The 17,275-nt window shown below is 36.4% G+C and overlaps 1 protein-coding gene across 1 annotated transcript; it reads left to right on the top strand.

Annotated features, from left to right (window-relative positions):
- Nucleotides 1-14,485: 14,485 nt before the first annotated feature.
- LOC106431132 (cyclin-B2-3) lies at nt 14,486-17,154 on the top strand. The gene is made up of 11 exons (XM_013871946.3): nt 14,486-14,735; nt 14,913-14,967; nt 15,034-15,163; nt 15,243-15,290; nt 15,382-15,430; nt 15,531-15,752; nt 15,834-15,923; nt 16,012-16,233; nt 16,322-16,420; nt 16,509-16,687; nt 16,766-17,154. Exons 2-11 carry the CDS (start codon nt 14,913-14,915, stop codon nt 16,896-16,898), a joined length of 1,227 nt encoding a protein of 408 aa, XP_013727400.1. The 5' UTR covers nt 14,486-14,735; the 3' UTR covers nt 16,899-17,154.
- The last annotated feature ends 121 nt before the right edge of the window (nt 17,155-17,275 follow it).

The raw sequence follows: 17,275 nt of genomic DNA, 5'->3' as shown, positions 1-17,275 counted from the left end.
AGCTGTGGAGTCTCGTTGGTCCAGAACCTGTGAGGTTTTCACTGTTAGAGTTTGAAAACCTCACTGGTCTAAACTGTGAGTACATCGAGGACCTTGAGAGACCTCACTCTGCTGTTACAAAGGAGTTGACTTCTTTTTGGGAGATGCTGGGAGTTCATGTCGAAGCTGGGCCATCTACTCAGGAGATAATAGCAGCACTTGAGAGATGCGAAGGGTGGTCTCGGGATGATCGCAAGCGGCTCGCGTACCTTGCCATCTTCACTGGATACATTGAAGGGATAAAGTATTCAACCCCTACACGGGTTAGTCTGGGAAGGCTAGTGATGGAGCTAGAACGGTTTGAGAATTATCCATGGGGGAGAGTCGCGTTTAAGGTGCCGATGGACTCTGTGAAGGGCAGAGATATATCGGGTTGTTACACTATTAATGGGTTTGCGCAAGCTCTCCAGGTCTGGGTGTACACAGTTCTTCGGGAATTGGGTGCTACTTTTGGTAATCTTCTCCCAAACAATCCGTCTCCACCGATACTGGCTTACAAGGATCGCAAAGGACGCAGACAGTTTAAAGAGGCTATCCTCAGTCAGTTATTTACTTCAATCTGGACGACTTCGTAGAAAACTTATAATTAAGTCGTCTGATAAGTCTTCCAATTAGACGACTTAGTAGAAGACTTATAATTAAGTCGTCTGGAAAGTCTTCCAGCTGGATGACTTAGTAGAAGACTTATAATTAAGTAGTTTGGATAGTCTTCCCAGACGACTTAATTATAAGGCTTCTACTAAGTCATCCAGCTGGAAGACTTTCCAGACGACTTAATTATAAGTCGTCTGTGAAGTCTTTTCTTTCCATCTTTCTTAATCCGTCAAATATCTAAATTCATATCTTCTATTTACTGCAGACTAGGGTGATCAACTTCGTTGAAAAGGACACTGCTGAAATGTTTCCAAAATGGGAGTTTGATGTTGAGGATACGCTCGCAGAGAACATAATTAAACTCATGTTTGTGAAGAAACCGTGGAACTGGACCATGGATTGCTGGGAAGTCACCGGTACTTGGGTCAATACAAAGCCGGCAGTTGTGAGTCCAGCGAAGAAAAAGGTAGTGAAGAAAGACAGTCCAAGACCTCAGAAGAAAGCTTGTAAAGAGGCACCTGCTGAAGCTAGTGAAGAGGCAGCTGCAGAGGCTAGTGAAGAGGCAGCTGCAGAGGCTAGTGAAGAGATGGCTACGAATGTTGGTGGGTTGACCAAGAGGATATTAAAACCATGTTCAAGGACATAGCTGATGCCATGAGGAAAGGATTTGGGACGTGCCTTAAGGAGATCAAGTATCTGTCGGAAAGGGTGGAAGCTGTGGAGAAGAAGGTTGGTATCACCACAAAACGGAAAGGGACATCATCTCAAAACACTACCTCTCCACCTAAACCGATGCTCGAACCCGGGGTTAGTAACGAATCCTCTCACAACAAGAGATTGACTAGACAAAGTCTTAAGAATAAGAATTGAAAAGTTGCATTTGCTTTGTTTCTTGTATGTCAGAACATGTGTGCTTTGTTTATAGTGTATGGATTTTATATATGTATTTTGTTTCATGTTTGAAGACACTCATTGGTTATTATTTTTTGAAATGGATCTTTGGTTATTATTGTATAAATCCATCTTGTATATTGCAGAGTGAAAGTGTCAATGGGACAAACGCGGGAAGGAAGAGCTTGGCAGAGGATAAAGGTCCAGATGTGCCCGCAGATGTGCCCGCAGATGTGCCCGCAGCTGTGTCCGCTGATGCTAGTTCCTCGGAAGATAAAGCTCCAGAACCGAGCCTTGTTCTATTGGACAAAAATCAATCCACTGTTTCAGATTTACAGAAGGAGGATGCTAGATATCTAGAAAAGAGGGATGCAGCTTTTGCACTTTGCCGTGCAAAGAGTGATCGAACAAGGAAACTTGCTGCCTCACAGAAATCTCCTTATACTGCAAACAACACGGCCAGAGTGATCATTTCAAACAGAAAGCTTTATCCAGGCTATAATCCTTTTGCACCAATTGACAAGACGAAGTTGAAGGAGCTCGCTGATTGGTTGAAATCTTGTTCGTAAGTGTTTGCTTTTCTCATAATAGCTTGCTTTTCACATAATAGCTTGCTTTTCCCATAAAACCTGATTGCTTTTCAACATTTTGTGTTTGTAGTCATTATAGAACAACTCTCGATAAAAAACCACGTAAAAGTACAACTTGGTGGTATCAAATCCTCCGAACCTCCCTAGAGTGGCTGGAGGACTGTGTAAGTCTTCTGCTATGACGTAGACGACTTACTTGTAAGTCGTCTGGTAAGTCTTCTACGTAGACGACTTATCAGACGACTTAATTCGTCTACGACTTACTTGTAAGTCGTCTGGTAAGTCGTCTATGTAGAAGACTTACCACTAAGTCGTCTGATATCTTCTGACTTGTACTCTATTTTATATGCAGCATATTGATGCTTGGATTAATGTGCTGAGGAAGAGGTACGACGCTAACCCACAACATTTCAGGAGCGAGAGAATTTGCTTCCTTGATTATCTCTTTGTTCAGCAATGGATATTCAACTTCAAGGATTTTAAGGACTCGAAGCTCGATCACAACGGTTTAGGAAGAAGACTCCCTGGTGGGGTGTGGAATTATTATGCAGGCACTATATCATCATTTTGCCAATCAAACAAGGTTTAGGGGACATATATTGATGATATCTATGCGCCAGTAAACTTCGCTGACAGTCATTGGATTGCTATGTGGATATCGATCCCTAAGAGGCACATAGTCGTCTTTGACAGCATTTGTTCCGGTATCTCCCCAGAAGAACTCGATGTGGTAATGGAGCCTTTTCTCTACATGGTCCCTTATCTGCTTGTTGAGTGCGCTTCCTCAGACGAAGTACGTGCCCAATACAGCCTGGAGCCATTCACATATGAGAGACCGACCAATATACCTCCGGCCCGAGCTGGTGATTGTGGCGTGTACACTCTAAAGTACATTGAATGTCATGCTCTTGGGATAGAGTTTAGTAAAAAAGACTTTGCGAAGCCCAACAGGAAGAGTATGAGGGATAAGATGGTGGTGGATATATTTCAAGAGCTTCCTGACGTGCATGAGTTTGAAAACAAGTACATGGATGACATCATGGGTACGTATGACGTGTGATAAACATGCCACTTTAGATTATTTTGTATGATAGATTAGGCTGATGTGTGTATTTGAACTTGATCCATATTTTGTATTTTAACTTGATCCCTATTTTGTAACTATATTTTGCGCAGAATACTTACAGTTAAGTCGTCTGGAATGTTGGACGACTTATAATTAAGTCGTCTGGAAAGTCTTCTGAGCAGTGACCTTTTGTAACTATATTTCGGATAATATAAAGGGCAAGACCATCTCAAATTTGTTTGGTAGTGCAATTTGACAAAGAAGTTGACACAGATAAGTTCATAACACAAATTTTTAGTACATACACTGAACACTGGACGACTAACTTGAAGGTCTTCTGGAAGAAAAAACCCTGGACGACTAACTGGACGACCTTCTGGACGACTTAATTGAAGGTCTTCTGGAAGACTAATCACTGGACGACTAATTTGAAGGTCTTCTGGAAGAAAAAACCCTGGACGACTAACTGGACGACCTTCTGGACGACTTAATTGAAGGTCTTCTGGAAGACTAATCACTGGACGACTAGCTTGAAGGTCTTCTGGAAGAAAAAACTCTGGACGACTAACTGGACGACCTTATGGACGATTTAATAGAAAGTCGTCTGGAAGACTAATCACTGGACGACTTACATTGTGGTTTCGTATGGCCAGTTTTCTTGCATTTTGAGCATCTATAAACCATGTGCTGCTTCCGGGGTTTGCGTCCTCTCATCCTGGATAGCTCCAACCAAGATTGCCATCTTGATTTTTTTTGTCTTCCCGGACCACGTTTTACTTCTGGAGGAAAGCATGTGTGTTCCTCAACTTGTTGTCCAACACACGGATATATATTCTCTGAGTATCCTGCAAACAGAAAATCCTTTGAGTACACTGGACATACAAGTGTGGAGATATGCAAACCAACAGATGTTCCAGCAGCTATAGCATGAGAGCAAGGTATTTTCTCCACTGCATAGACACCACAATCACACTTTCCATGTTCCAAATCAACCACACAGTCCATTTTACCACCTTTCACAAAGAATAGCCATCCATCAATTGGTTGTACCGTCATCGTATCCGCTATCTCCGATCGAACAGCAAGCAAGTATTCAACACCTCGACTATGTTGAGTTGGGAGACTCAAAGCATCTTCTCTCCTTTTCCAAAACCACTTTCCTGGCTTCTCCCTTATGAACTCCAACATGAACTGAACCGGAAATCCTCTAGCTTGCTTCAGAGCAGAATTAATAGATTCAGCGATGTTGCTTGTCTTTATGTTGTACGTGTCTCCCTGACAATAAACCCTTGACCAAAGGCTGATGTCGGCATTCTCCAAATACGTTGCAAGGTCCGGGTTTACACTCCGTATCTCAGCCATGTACCGGTCAAAATCTGAAACCGTATGAGCATAAGCAGCACCTTTCACCAAGTACAAAAGATGTTTCCCTTTAAACTTTTTGACAATGTTATCTTGAAGGTGATAATAACATATTCCTCGGGTTGCCCAAGGAAACACCTTATCACACGCACTTTTAATGGCCGCGTGCCAGTCAGAGACTATCACCATAGGCTGCTCATCAGATACACAACTAGCCAATTTTGTGAAAAACCATTCCAAAGAAGGCTCATCTTCAGCATCTACGATCCCAAAAGCCAATGGAAATATCTGAAAATTCCCATCTTGTGCGGCTGCAACTAACATAACACCTCCATATTTCCCACTTAGGTGAGTCCCATCCACCACAATGATCCTTCTCTGATACTTAAAACCTTTGATAGAAGCTCCAAAAGAGAGAAATAGATACTTAAATCTATTGATAGAATCAAGTTCTATAGCCGTGATAGAATCGGGATTTGCTAAGGAGATTTGCTCGAGATATGATGGCAGACGCGAATACCCATCTTCTGCTGATCCTCTCACCAATGTTTGTGCATATAAAAGTGCTCTGTATGAAGTGGTGTAATCAAGCGTCATGCCAAACATGTTCTTCATTGCATCAGTGATATGCTGCGGATTCAACCCATCAATGATTCCAACACGATCAATGAAAAGCCTACCAACATACTTCGGAGTACAGTGTCTCCGCTGAGCGAGTCGGTCTCCCGCTGAGCATGTATATTTTTCCACATACTTTGTTACCCAAAACGTGTTTGTCCCATGTTTCACCCTCGCTCTGACCTTCCATTGACAACCACTAACCGGACATGTTGTCACAAGGAGAGTTTTCGTTGACTTGTATATTCTGAAGGAGAACTTAAACCTCACTGCTGTCAACCGCAGCTCTGAAAGCAGTGCATCCTTGCTAACAAAACTCTGGTTGACAAAGATACTGTTACCATTCGATCTTCCTCCTTCAATCTTTTCGATATCTTCAAAACACATATCATCATCTTCCTCATCCTCATCTTCAACCTTTCCATAAACACTGTAATCCTCAGCATTCTCGTCCGCTTCAACAATAATAGAGATACCAGCATCCTCCTCCCCATCGTCCTCCTCCCCATCATGATTTTCATCTTCAACCAAATCATCATCATCATCTTCAAAACATTCATCAGCTTCATCAGCTTCATCATCTTCCCTGAACTCTGAAACCATTTCCACCTTGCTACGGCTTGATACACAAAGCCGTACTCCATGCGTTTTGGTTATCTCGAGCAAGTTTTGAACTTGTATATCACTTGTAACATGAATAGGAGGGGTGTCTGGAGCCTACATCATTTCTGCTAGTAATGAGTAGGTTATCTCCACAGATTATGTGCTCATGTCCAGGTTATAATCTTCTTGAGCTATTGCAAGAAGTTCAGCATGTGTCGAACCTTCCCCCAAAAAAATGATTCTCGCTCCTTTGACTTTATCAACCACAAAATCCCAACGGCAATCATTCAACAACCATTCTCCATGCACTGCATGTAACTGACGCATCATCTACAAAAATTCAAAACAAAACACATTAGTAAACATAGAGAAAATGAAAGTTTACTAAACATTGACGCAGACGACATACCAGTAAGTCGTCTGGAAGACTTACCATTTAGTCATCCAAACAGGTCATTTTTGCAATTTAATTTTAAATAGGACGACTTACAAGTAAGTCGTCCAGCTTTGTTTGTTAAAAAAAAAAACCTAGAGTCGTCTAGGATAAATGGGTTAGTTTTGCATTTGACCGAATTGTATCAGATATTTGACTTTTCCTAGACGACTTACCAGTTAGTCGTCTCAGGGAAAACAAAAATTTTAATATTTTATTAAAGCTAGACGACTTATTTGTAAGTCTTCTCAGGTTAGTTTGCAATTCGAAAAGAAACTTATATATTGAACTTTACCCAGACGACTTACTTGAAAGTCGTCCAGGCAGACGACGTACAAGAAAGTCGTCCCAGATAAGCAAGGTTTGACCATAATCTAGGAAATAAATTTGGACGACTTTGCTTATCCTGGACGACTTGCAAGTAAGTCGTCTTACTTGACGACTTCCGCGTAAGTCGTCTTGGAAAAGTTAAATATTTAAGTTTTATTTTCCAATTGCAAAAGTAACCTGGGACGACTTACAGATAAGTCGTCCAGATTTAATAAAATATTGAAATTTTTGTTTTCCCGGAGATAACTTACTCGTAAGTCGTCCAGGAAAAGTCAAATATCTGACACAATTCGGTCAAATGCAAAACTAACCCATTTATCCTAGACGACTTATCAGTAAGTCGTCTAGGGTATTCTCTAGATTTTTTTTTAACAAACAAAGATGACGACTTAAAAGTAAGTCGTTCGTTTGACCAAAAGACTTACCCGTAAGTCTTCTACAACCAGACTACTTACGGGTAAGTCTTCTACACAAACAGATCTGGAAAAAATTTTAATTTCATACCTTAAACTAGTGAGATGACTTCCTTAGCACACATGGTCTTCTCCAACCACCCAAAATCTCAAACGAAAGTAACCCACCAAGAATAGTATGCTTGAATGGCTCTATAAACCATAAAAAAAATTTGAATCAAAAGCTTGAGTTTTTTGGATGAATATGGAGGCAAAGTGAAAGAAATGTTGTTTTTAGTTCATAACAAGTGAAAAAAGAGAGTGTAAATCGATTTTAGGTGCATTAAGAGCTTCAAATTGGTTGTTCATGGTGGTTGGGGTATTGATGACCATGACAATCTTGTAATTACTTGAAGATGATGAGGGTGAGAGAGTAAAAATGTCATTTTCGGAAAAAAAAAATAAAAAAAATTTGATGGCATTTTCGTGAATATCATGAACTTGTGGGGTGAATAGGACAAAAGAAAAATCCAAAAAAATTATGGGTTAATTTTATGTTTGACTTTGAGTTTTGAGTCAATCTTGCAAAAAGCCAGTATGGTCATTAGTTCAACAAATTTTATTTCAGTGAATACTTTATCCTCCCTCTCCCTACTCCTACTTGTTCTCGTGATCATTTTAATACATTTTAGTCTTAATTTATATAATTTAGTTATTTTACAGATTTATTCCTGAGATGTAAAAAAGAAGAAAAAAACTATATAACTGAATCTAAATTTTGTTTGTTTCCAAACACGTAAATATTTTCATTTTGGATCTTACCATCTCAGTTTATGTATATAGAGTAAAGTAACATGATACATTTCATCACATATGTTTGGTCTTATATCTTATCAAAAGAGGAAGCATGGGTCAGACACATGTCGGATAATGTAGGCTGAGGTTTCTACGTAATAATTTTCCTTATTCCAAGGTTATATGATGTTTGGATCGGTCGGCCTGGGATTTGTCTTTTAAACTTTTTTTTTCAAACTTGGCAACCTTTTCCTCCAATAATGTTTTATGATAAGAAAAAATCAGGTTGAATAATGGAGCTCAACGGGGAAAGATTAGCCTTATCCGATTCGATTTTATACTTGAATAAATAAAATATACATTATTAGTATTGATAAGCATGGATCTAAATTCACTGGTTGAAAATTCAAGAAAAAAAAAGCTAAGCAAATGAAATTATTGAGTAGGTACGGTGGGGAGTCTATGTTTGATAGCATGTGGCGATTATTAACACGGTACTTTGATGCTGAATCGATCCAAGTTTTGATTGGGGACCTAATTAACGCCTGGGTCCATTTAGAATGAACAAGTTGCTAGTGTTACTTCGGTTGATATTATTATAGCTAGGTTAAACTACTCCAATATTATATATTCTCTCAGAAAATTGCAACAACTAGAAGACAAACAACATCTCTAATCTATTCCGTTTAACAAATTAAATTCACATTATCGAAACAAAATGTACTCATATAGCTTGTCTGGTTACTGGTAAAAAATATCATAGTCCCTCTCTTATCAGATAAAAGTTGTATATATAAATCATCTTACCAAAGAAAAGTCTTCGTGTCGTAAGAAAATCAAAGAAATACAATTCTTCGTTTGGTGACGACAAAAGAGCTACAGGCCTCGAAAAGGTAGAATACTAGCCAACATTATCATATGCATGTAATTTTGTAGGGCTGTGTGTGATAAGTTTTATATTCTTCACGGAGGGATCATAGTTTCTGCCAAGTTTGTTCATAGTCCATCCTGATATTGACAATCGGTTGTAGTGGAGAATTCCAAAAAATAGCAGCCTTATTTTACAACCCAATTTCTAATATAAGCATCTCTTTCTATCAAAAGTATATATAGCACAAACAACATTCTAAAAATTTGTTAGGATGGTAAACTTATTGCCTTTCGGTATAATGTACACTAGGCCTGGGATTTATCCGGACAATTTTAAGATATCTGGATCCTTATTCGGCGAATCCATAATTTTATTATCTTTATCCGGATCCGGACTTCGTGGATATCCGGGTGTCGGATATCTTTCTAAAAATTATAATATCTGGCGGATATCCAGATCCGGATTTGGATCTTTAAAATAAATAAAAAATAATATTAATATATATAAAATATTAACAATAATTTAAAAATAAAAATATATATAATGTTTTCAATTATTTATATGCATGAGATTACAAAATTTACATAAAATTTATATATATACTATTATAAAAATGAAAACTTATTACATAAAATTAGTTTTTATATATAGATATTACTATTTTTAAAATAATTATTAATAAAATTTACGGATCCGGATATCCGGACTAAAAAATCAAGATATCCGGATCCAGATTCAGCTTTGACGGATCCAACATTTTACTATCCGAATCCGGATTCGGCATCTCCGGATATCCGGATTTTCGGATCGAATCCGGATCGGATCTCGGATCGAAACCGGATCGGATCTCGGATCGAAACCGGATCGGATCTCGGATCAAATCCGAATCGGATCTCGGATCGAATCCGGATTTCGGATAAAAGTCTCAGGCCTGATGTACACTACAGAACAACACTTTAAAAGAAAAAATAGAAAAATTAAAAGTTGACAATTATGACTAATACTGATACTAATACTCAGATCGCATACGAGGGAAACTGAATTCCACTAGTAAGTTGCCACGTAGCAATCTTACCCTTACTTAGTTACTTTATGGTGTTACCCAACGAATGAAAATGCGTTTTAGTGGATCAACACGACAAAAAACGGGATTACACCTTATCTTCTCACCCTTTCTTTTTTTTGGAATTTGAAAATTTGTCAATGCAATTGAAAAAATCAAAAGAGTACGAAGTTGTGCACTCAAATCTTTTGGTACCCCCCTGTTTCTATTCAGATGGTGACTAGACTAGACTTTGATTTCATGATTTTATATGATTGCTTACATTTTACTTTTCTTTAGCGTGTGCAAAAATCTTCCAGTTTACTTGTAACTTTTCTTTTCTTGTTATTTTATAGAAAAGTCTTTTATAGCTTATAAGTTTTAGGATATTAGTTATCCAATTGAATAGATAAACTTTTTAGTTGAGACTTGCTATCAGAAAAGGTACGTAACATGCATGGAAGGTAAGAACGAGATTTTAGAAATCAAGATCTAAAATCTGATGCGTTTTCTTACCAATTAATTTATACAAGCTTACACATAGGAAAAGAGGAGCTGGTGAGTGGTGAACGTAACTGGTGATGCATGATGCTAATTAAGTCTGAGTCCTTTTACAAATGTGTGGACTCTGTTATATAAACTTATAATAGGGTGGCTGGTGGTGCATGATATTAAGAAATAGTAGAACAATAGTGGCTGGTGGTACATGATTCTAGTCATCAAATACTACTCGATACAACTGTCTTGACTCGATTAAAACTTATAAATAGAAAAGGTGTGGTGTTTGGTGCATGACATTAAGACATTAAATCTTAAATTGCTAAATAAATGTGTTGGCTCGATTGTAAGCTTATCAACAGGAAAAATAGAAGCTGGTGATGCATGATACCTACTAGTCTGGAATCCTTAGACAAGTGATTCTGCTCGGTTATAAGCTTATAAATGGGAAACGAGTTCCTGGTGGTGCATGATTTCTAGTTCCAGTGAATTATACAGTAAACACTATAAAAATGGTTTAGCTCGGTTGTAAGCTTAATAGGAAAACTGTAGCTGTGATAAATGATGTCTAGTCCAGAAACACTATACAATAAAGTCAAAAATTCCTTGGTTTAGTTATAAGCTTAGGAATGGGAAAACAAGAGTTGGTGATGCATTACGAGAATCGAATCACCATACAAATGCCTCAAAACATTTGTGAACTTGCGGGGGGGGGGGGGGGGGGGGGGGGGGGGGGGGGGGGCGGAGGCAAAGTGGCTTCTGCTGTGTCTAGAAGAGTAGAATTACTATACAAATGCTTCCACACGGTTATATAAGCTAGGGAAATGTCAGATAGGGAAAGAGTGGCTCGTGGTGCATAATAATAAGTCAATTTGGAAATATGAAAAAGTGGCGGTATTGCATGACACTAGTTCTTAATCGCTATTGAAATATATGGGCTCACTTATAAGAAAAGAGTGGTTGGTGGTGCATGATACTAGTTCCGAATGGGCCGAATCACTATAAAAATACCCCAACTCGGTTGTAACAGGGTCGCTAAGCTGATTAGTCCTAACAGGGTCGCTAAGCTGATTAGAAGTTTACGAGAGGAAGGGGTGTTGCATGTTACTTGGAAAATTTGACTAATGCTATCTATACAAATGCCTCGAGACCCGGAATAACTCTTATAATACCATTAGAAGCTTATAAAATGGGAATATGTTGGATGGTGGTGCATCTAATATATGGAGAAATGGGTGTTATCATATAGATTGGTCCTAAAGAGATATCTTTAGAGCTACATGAATAACACGAGAAACCGAAAGCTGTACAAGAAGATAAGCGTAAGAAAAAGATGATATGAAACAAAGAAACTGCACCATATCGAGGAAGCTCCTAAGTCCTAAGCTATGATCATATATACTAGGCATGAAAATTTTAACCTGGACCTGAAAACCTGAACCGGAACCGACAAAAAAATATTCGATCCGGAACCGAACCGAAATTTACAAGTACCTTTTGAGTCTAAATTTCTTTTATCCGAAAGGAACCGATCCGAATAGACCCGGACCCGAAAAGAACCGACCCAAATAGACCCGACCCGATAAGAACCGATTTGTGTCCGACTTAAAAACATGTATATCTAAAACTATGATTTTTCTGTGTTCTATTTTATATATTTTATTTTATGATTTAGTTGAAATATCTTTTGTTAACAACATTTGTTATTATTTTGTAACATTTTTTAAGTAATATGAACCTTTAAAATCTAAAATTTAGAGTTTAAAAATGTTTTATTTTAATTATTAATAGTTTCATTTAAATTATTTTGTTAAATTTTAGATATATATGACAAATATCGACTAAATTTGATGGCGTTGGGTAAGTCATGTTCTTTTCAGATCCTAAATACCCGACCCGGACCCGAAAAATTACGGGTATTTATGGGTATTTTAATTATAGACCCGAACCGACCCGGATCCGAGAAGAACCGACCCGAACCCGACCCAAAAAATTCTAAAAACCTATTGGGTCTAAATATTTAGGACCCAAAAGACCCGGACCTGAAAGGAACCGGCCCAAGACCCGAAAGCACATGCCTAATATATACACGAAGCACCCTGTGGAGATAACATGCTATTTTAGATGCCAATAAAGAAGAAGTTATGGCACAATCAATACTATTAAAAGATGATATTTTCAAATTATACCTTTAATGAAAATTACAGTTTTCTCAAAAATACTTTTATTTTTATAAAGAATTAATAAAATTCATTAATGTAATTTAAATCTACGGATACACCTAAATGGATTTATAAATAATGAGCATATATATATATATATATATATAAACGATATGCTAACTTTAAATTTAATATAAATATTATAAGTATAAATATATTATGAACAATAAATAAATTAGCAAACACTATTATTTTCATAATTCTATGTATCAATATTCAAAATAGATAATTTGAATATTATGTCGATTTTCAATACAAACCAAAACCCTATATCCTACACCATATATCATATACATATGTGAATATCATTTTCCATGTATAATGTCATATTGTACATAATATTGATATGACTATTACGAGTGTTTAAGATATTTTAAAAATTATCTTGAAATCAATTTTTAAATCTAAAATAAAAATACAAACTTATAATAGGTTATTAATAACAAAAATAAACTAATATTTTCATATCAATAATATTTTTTTATATTATCATTTTTTATTTGGATAACATAATAAAATTTCATAATATTCTAAAGAATCACAAATTTATGTTATATTAAAAAAATATATGAGTAACTTAATCAATTTTTTAAAAATACTATAAGATATTTTGTATTTTTATCGAATCAATGGTATTAGATCGCGGGTTAATAGTGAGTTTTTGAGTTTTTACCAGGTTCTATCGAATTTTTAATTAACGAATTTTCTACTAAATTTGAACCGAATTATGTACAATGTATCGGGTCTATAGGTTCAACCACGAATCTAGGTCGGATATGAAAACAACTCTTAAAACTCAAAACATCATTATAGAACAACTGCCATATCTCAAACAAATACCATATTTTGAAGAGAAAAAACGAACAAATGATAAAAACCTAAAAACTCAAGGGAAATTGCCACAAATACCACATTCATAGTACCACATTTCATGTCTACACTAATCACTTTTACCCTCACTTTTAATGAATGGTAAAAGACACTTATACCCCTAAGGTTAACTAATCTAGACTTAGGGTTTAGAGTTGAGGGGTGGGGTAGGGTTTTTGGAATGTGAAACTTAGGATTCTAATATAAATATATACTTAAAAAATATAAAAAAACTTTTTAAAAATAGTTTCAAACACAATTTTCGATTTTTAATAAGAAATTTTGAAAAAAATAAAATAAAATTTCAAAAAAAAATCAAAAAAAAGTTATAAAAATGTTAGAATTTGAAAAAATATAATTCGAAAACATAAAAAAAAAACTAATTTTATTATTTATTTATTTATTATTTATTATTTATTTAAATAATGATTTATTATATATATAGAGAACAAGAGTATAAGAGTCTTTTGTCACTTAATGAAAAAAGTATTTTTGAAAATGTTCTTTTAATGGTGGTAAGGATGAAAAGTGGTACTATGAAAGTGGTAAACATGAAATTTTCCAAAAACTCAATTGTTATGGTTTGAAACAAAAATAATGGCAATTTGTAAATCAGCTTTTGATCAATAAATAAAAAAACAAACCCGCGTTTTCTAAGCGCGGATCAAAATCTAGTTTCAAACTTGAAACCAAAAGGATATCATGTTATTTAATGTGAATACAAATGTAGAAAAGAAGAAGTTATTGTGGTTATATAACTCTAGACAGAAAATCCAATGATATGAATGTATGTAGTCACAGAAGTACAAAGTACTTAAGAGGCAGTAAATCAGTGCCATTATTATGTAAAGGTGTATATATATTCTATTCCTATAAAAAATACACTTCTAGATCTGAGATTATGTGATTCTTTACCAAAAAATATTATTATCATGAGATTAATATTAAAAAGTCAATTTTGTCGTTTGGTTAAAGAAGACGAAGTTCAAAATTCATACCTCGTTTTAAAGATTTTTTTCTTAAAAACAGAGACGTTTATTTCTTGACAAAAAAAGCAGTGTTTATTGTTTATTTTGATTTGTAAGTAATAATGTAAAATTAATAAAAATATTTAGGTGTCTTTCCCATAGAAAAAAAAAACTGAAAATTTTGAATGGTAGCAATGAGTTGAGAAGAAGAAGGCATATATGCTGATATGAGACACGTGGCATTCATTAAACGGTTAAGATTAAATAGCCGTTAATTCTTAAGAAACTCTTGTTTTTCAAATTTCTATTACCAAAGAAAGGTTAGAGTTTTTTTTTTTCTAATTTCTTTTTCATTTTCTTCTTCTTCTTCTTTCTTTTGCCCCTTATATTGGAAGAGAGAGTGAGCGAGAGTAAGTCCGAATCTTTCGATTGGGGGGGGGAGAAAGAGAGCGTTATCGGTTGTTCTGGGTTTGGCTGAAGGATCTCTCTTTCTCTCCTTTGTTTGATTCTCTAGATCGGAAGACTTTGTTTCTTCGAATTGACGGCGAAAGGTGAACTCTCTTTTTCTTGGGTTTGTGATTAGGGTTTGTTCTTGATTGGGTGATTAGTAAAAAAACCGGATCTAAAAGGGTTTTGATTGTCAAATTCAAAGTCAAGACCTTTTTCCAATTTAATTTTTTTTTAAACAGTGCTTTTAAAGTTGAATATGTTTTGATTTAATTATCCAGATGGGTAAATCAGATGAGAACAGCGTTGGACTAATTGGATCAACGAATCTTCAAGGTACCCACTTTAATCGAACAACTTCTTAAATCGAATATCAAAGCTGAGTTTTACATTGATTTGTAGGCGGAGGAGGAAAGATCATGGCGGCGGCTAAACCTGGCCCGACCAGAAGAGCACTTAGTGCAATTAACAAGAACATCAATGAACCTCCGTCTTACCCTTATGCTGTTAACAACAAGAGATCACTTTCTGAGTAAGTGTGTTCTGATTTGATTCGAGAGTAGTTTTTTATTATTAGGAATCTAATATTTGATTTGATTTGATTCTTGCAGAAGGAATGCAATCTGTAACAAACCACCTCCGCACCGACCAGTTACTAGGTACATTATTAGATCTTCTTCCTTGTCTACTTCTTTAAGTGTCTCACATTTGTCTGGTTAATGAGTTAGTACCACTCTCTGTTTGGTTCAGGAAGTTTGCTGCTCAATTAGCTGGTAATAAGACACAAATCAAGGAAGAGGTACTTTTATTAGCGTCACTATTCAGTGTGTGTTACAGTTAGAACACTGATCATAATACCAGTTTTTTTTCTAAAAAAAATCATTCCCTTTTGATCTTAGGAAACTAAGAAACCAGACTCGGTTCCAAGTGAAGCAGCAGAGGACTTTAATGAGCCAATGTTTGTACAACACACCCAAGCAATGATGGAGGAGATTGAAATGGAAGATGCAGATGAAGATGAAGAAGAGCGAGTGATCAATATTGACGCTTGTGATGAGAAGAATCCTTTAGCTGTCATTGAATATATCAATGATATATACGACTTTTTCAAGAAATCTGAGGTGAGTGTGCTCTTCTTGATCATTCAATGGGGGCTTCAAAGATTCATGATCCTGAAATTTATGTTTCTTATGATTGTGCAGGAGCTTAGTTGCGTGCCTCCTAACTACATGGACAATCAGCAAGACCTTAATGAGAGGATGAGAGGAATCCTCATTGACTGGTTGATTGAGGTACACAGATCCAGACCAAAAGAGCATTTTAGTTTCATTCTTATTGTTGTTGAGGTTATTTAGTGTGCATGATGATTTTTTGGAGCAGGTGCACTACAAGTTTGAACTGATGGAGGAAACACTTTACCTCACAGTCAGTGTCATCGATAGATTCCTCGCGGTTCATCAAATCGTGAGGAAAAAGCTTCAGCTTGTTGGTGTCACCGCTCTGTTGCTAGCTTGCAAGTACGAGGAAGTCTCGGTTCCAGTAGTAGATGATCTCATCTTGATATCTGATAAAGCTTACACTAGAAGAGAAGTACTGGATATGGTGAGTAACCATATCTCTACATTGATCATTAATCCAAATATGGTTTGAGTTTCAGTTTTGGTTTACCTGTTTCTTCCTGGTATTGCAGGAGAAGCTAATGGCCAACACCTTGCAGTTCAATTTCTCTTTGCCTACTCCGTATGTCTTCATGAGACGGTTCCTCAAAGCTGCTCAATCTGACAAAAAGGTAGCTTGAATCCTTTTTTTTTTTTTGCAAGGAAGCTATCTCTAGCCTTTTGTATCTAAAGTTGTGTGATGTGAAATTGTGGTTTCAGCTTGAGGTGTTATCCTTTTTCATCATCGAGCTTTGTCTGGTGGAGTACGAGATGCTGGAGTATACTCCATCTAAGCTAGCAGCCTCGGCGATCTACACTGCTCGGTGTACATTTATTGGATTTGAGGAATGGAGCAAGACCTGCGAATTTCACACAGGCTACAAGGAAGAAGAGCTACTGTAAGGATCACAAGTCATGAATGTCGTTTCAAAACCTATAAATGAAACTGGTTTTGATTTTTTTTTTTTCTTTTCCAGGGAATGCGCAAGGAAGATGGTTGGTTTCCATCAAAAGGCAGGAACAGGGAAGCTAACAGGAGTTCACAGGAAGTACAACACATCAAAGTTGTCTTATGCTGCAAGAACTGAACCAGCTGGGTTTCTACTTTAGTGGAGGAGAAAAACTATAGTAATAAGAACGAATGACTCAGAATCTAAGTATGAGATTTACAACTGTTTGGTTGACTTCTTCTCTTCTACTTTAGATCTTTCTTTACTTGAGAGAGAATAAAAAGATGCAATATTTCTTTTTTTCTTTATACCATGCTTTATAAAACATTCAATTTGTGAAGGGGATCACCTTTAAACTTGCATGTATATAATTGTTGTAAAGCCCTCCGGGATATTATGCGCTTCATTTTGGTTAATGCCATTCAGGAATGTCTCAAACATTCTGCAAGCCATTGCTACATACATAGTCATGGTACTTGGTAGCCATCTTAATGATATGGTGTAATCGTCCTAACTCAAATGCATGGTCACACTGTC

This window comes from Brassica napus, chromosome C8 (assembly GCF_020379485.1).
Source record: "Brassica napus cultivar Da-Ae chromosome C8, Da-Ae, whole genome shotgun sequence".
NCBI lineage: Eukaryota > Viridiplantae > Streptophyta > Magnoliopsida > Brassicales > Brassicaceae > Brassica > Brassica napus.
Note: the sequence above shows the minus strand (reverse complement) of the source record. Positions and strands in the feature narration are given on the sequence as shown.

Excerpts from the sequence above, each read along its gene's own strand:
- LOC106431132 (XM_013871946.3), top strand. The coding sequence starts at position 14,913 with ATGGGTAAATCAGATGAGAACAGCGTTGGACTAATTGGATCAACGAAT. Across the intron at positions 15,753-15,833 it reads ACTTTTTCAAGAAATCTGAG|GAGCTTAGTTGCGTGCCTCC; the intron begins GTGAGTGTGCTC and ends ATGATTGTGCAG. Across the intron at positions 16,688-16,765 it reads TACAAGGAAGAAGAGCTACT|GGAATGCGCAAGGAAGATGG; the intron begins GTAAGGATCACA and ends TTTCTTTTCCAG.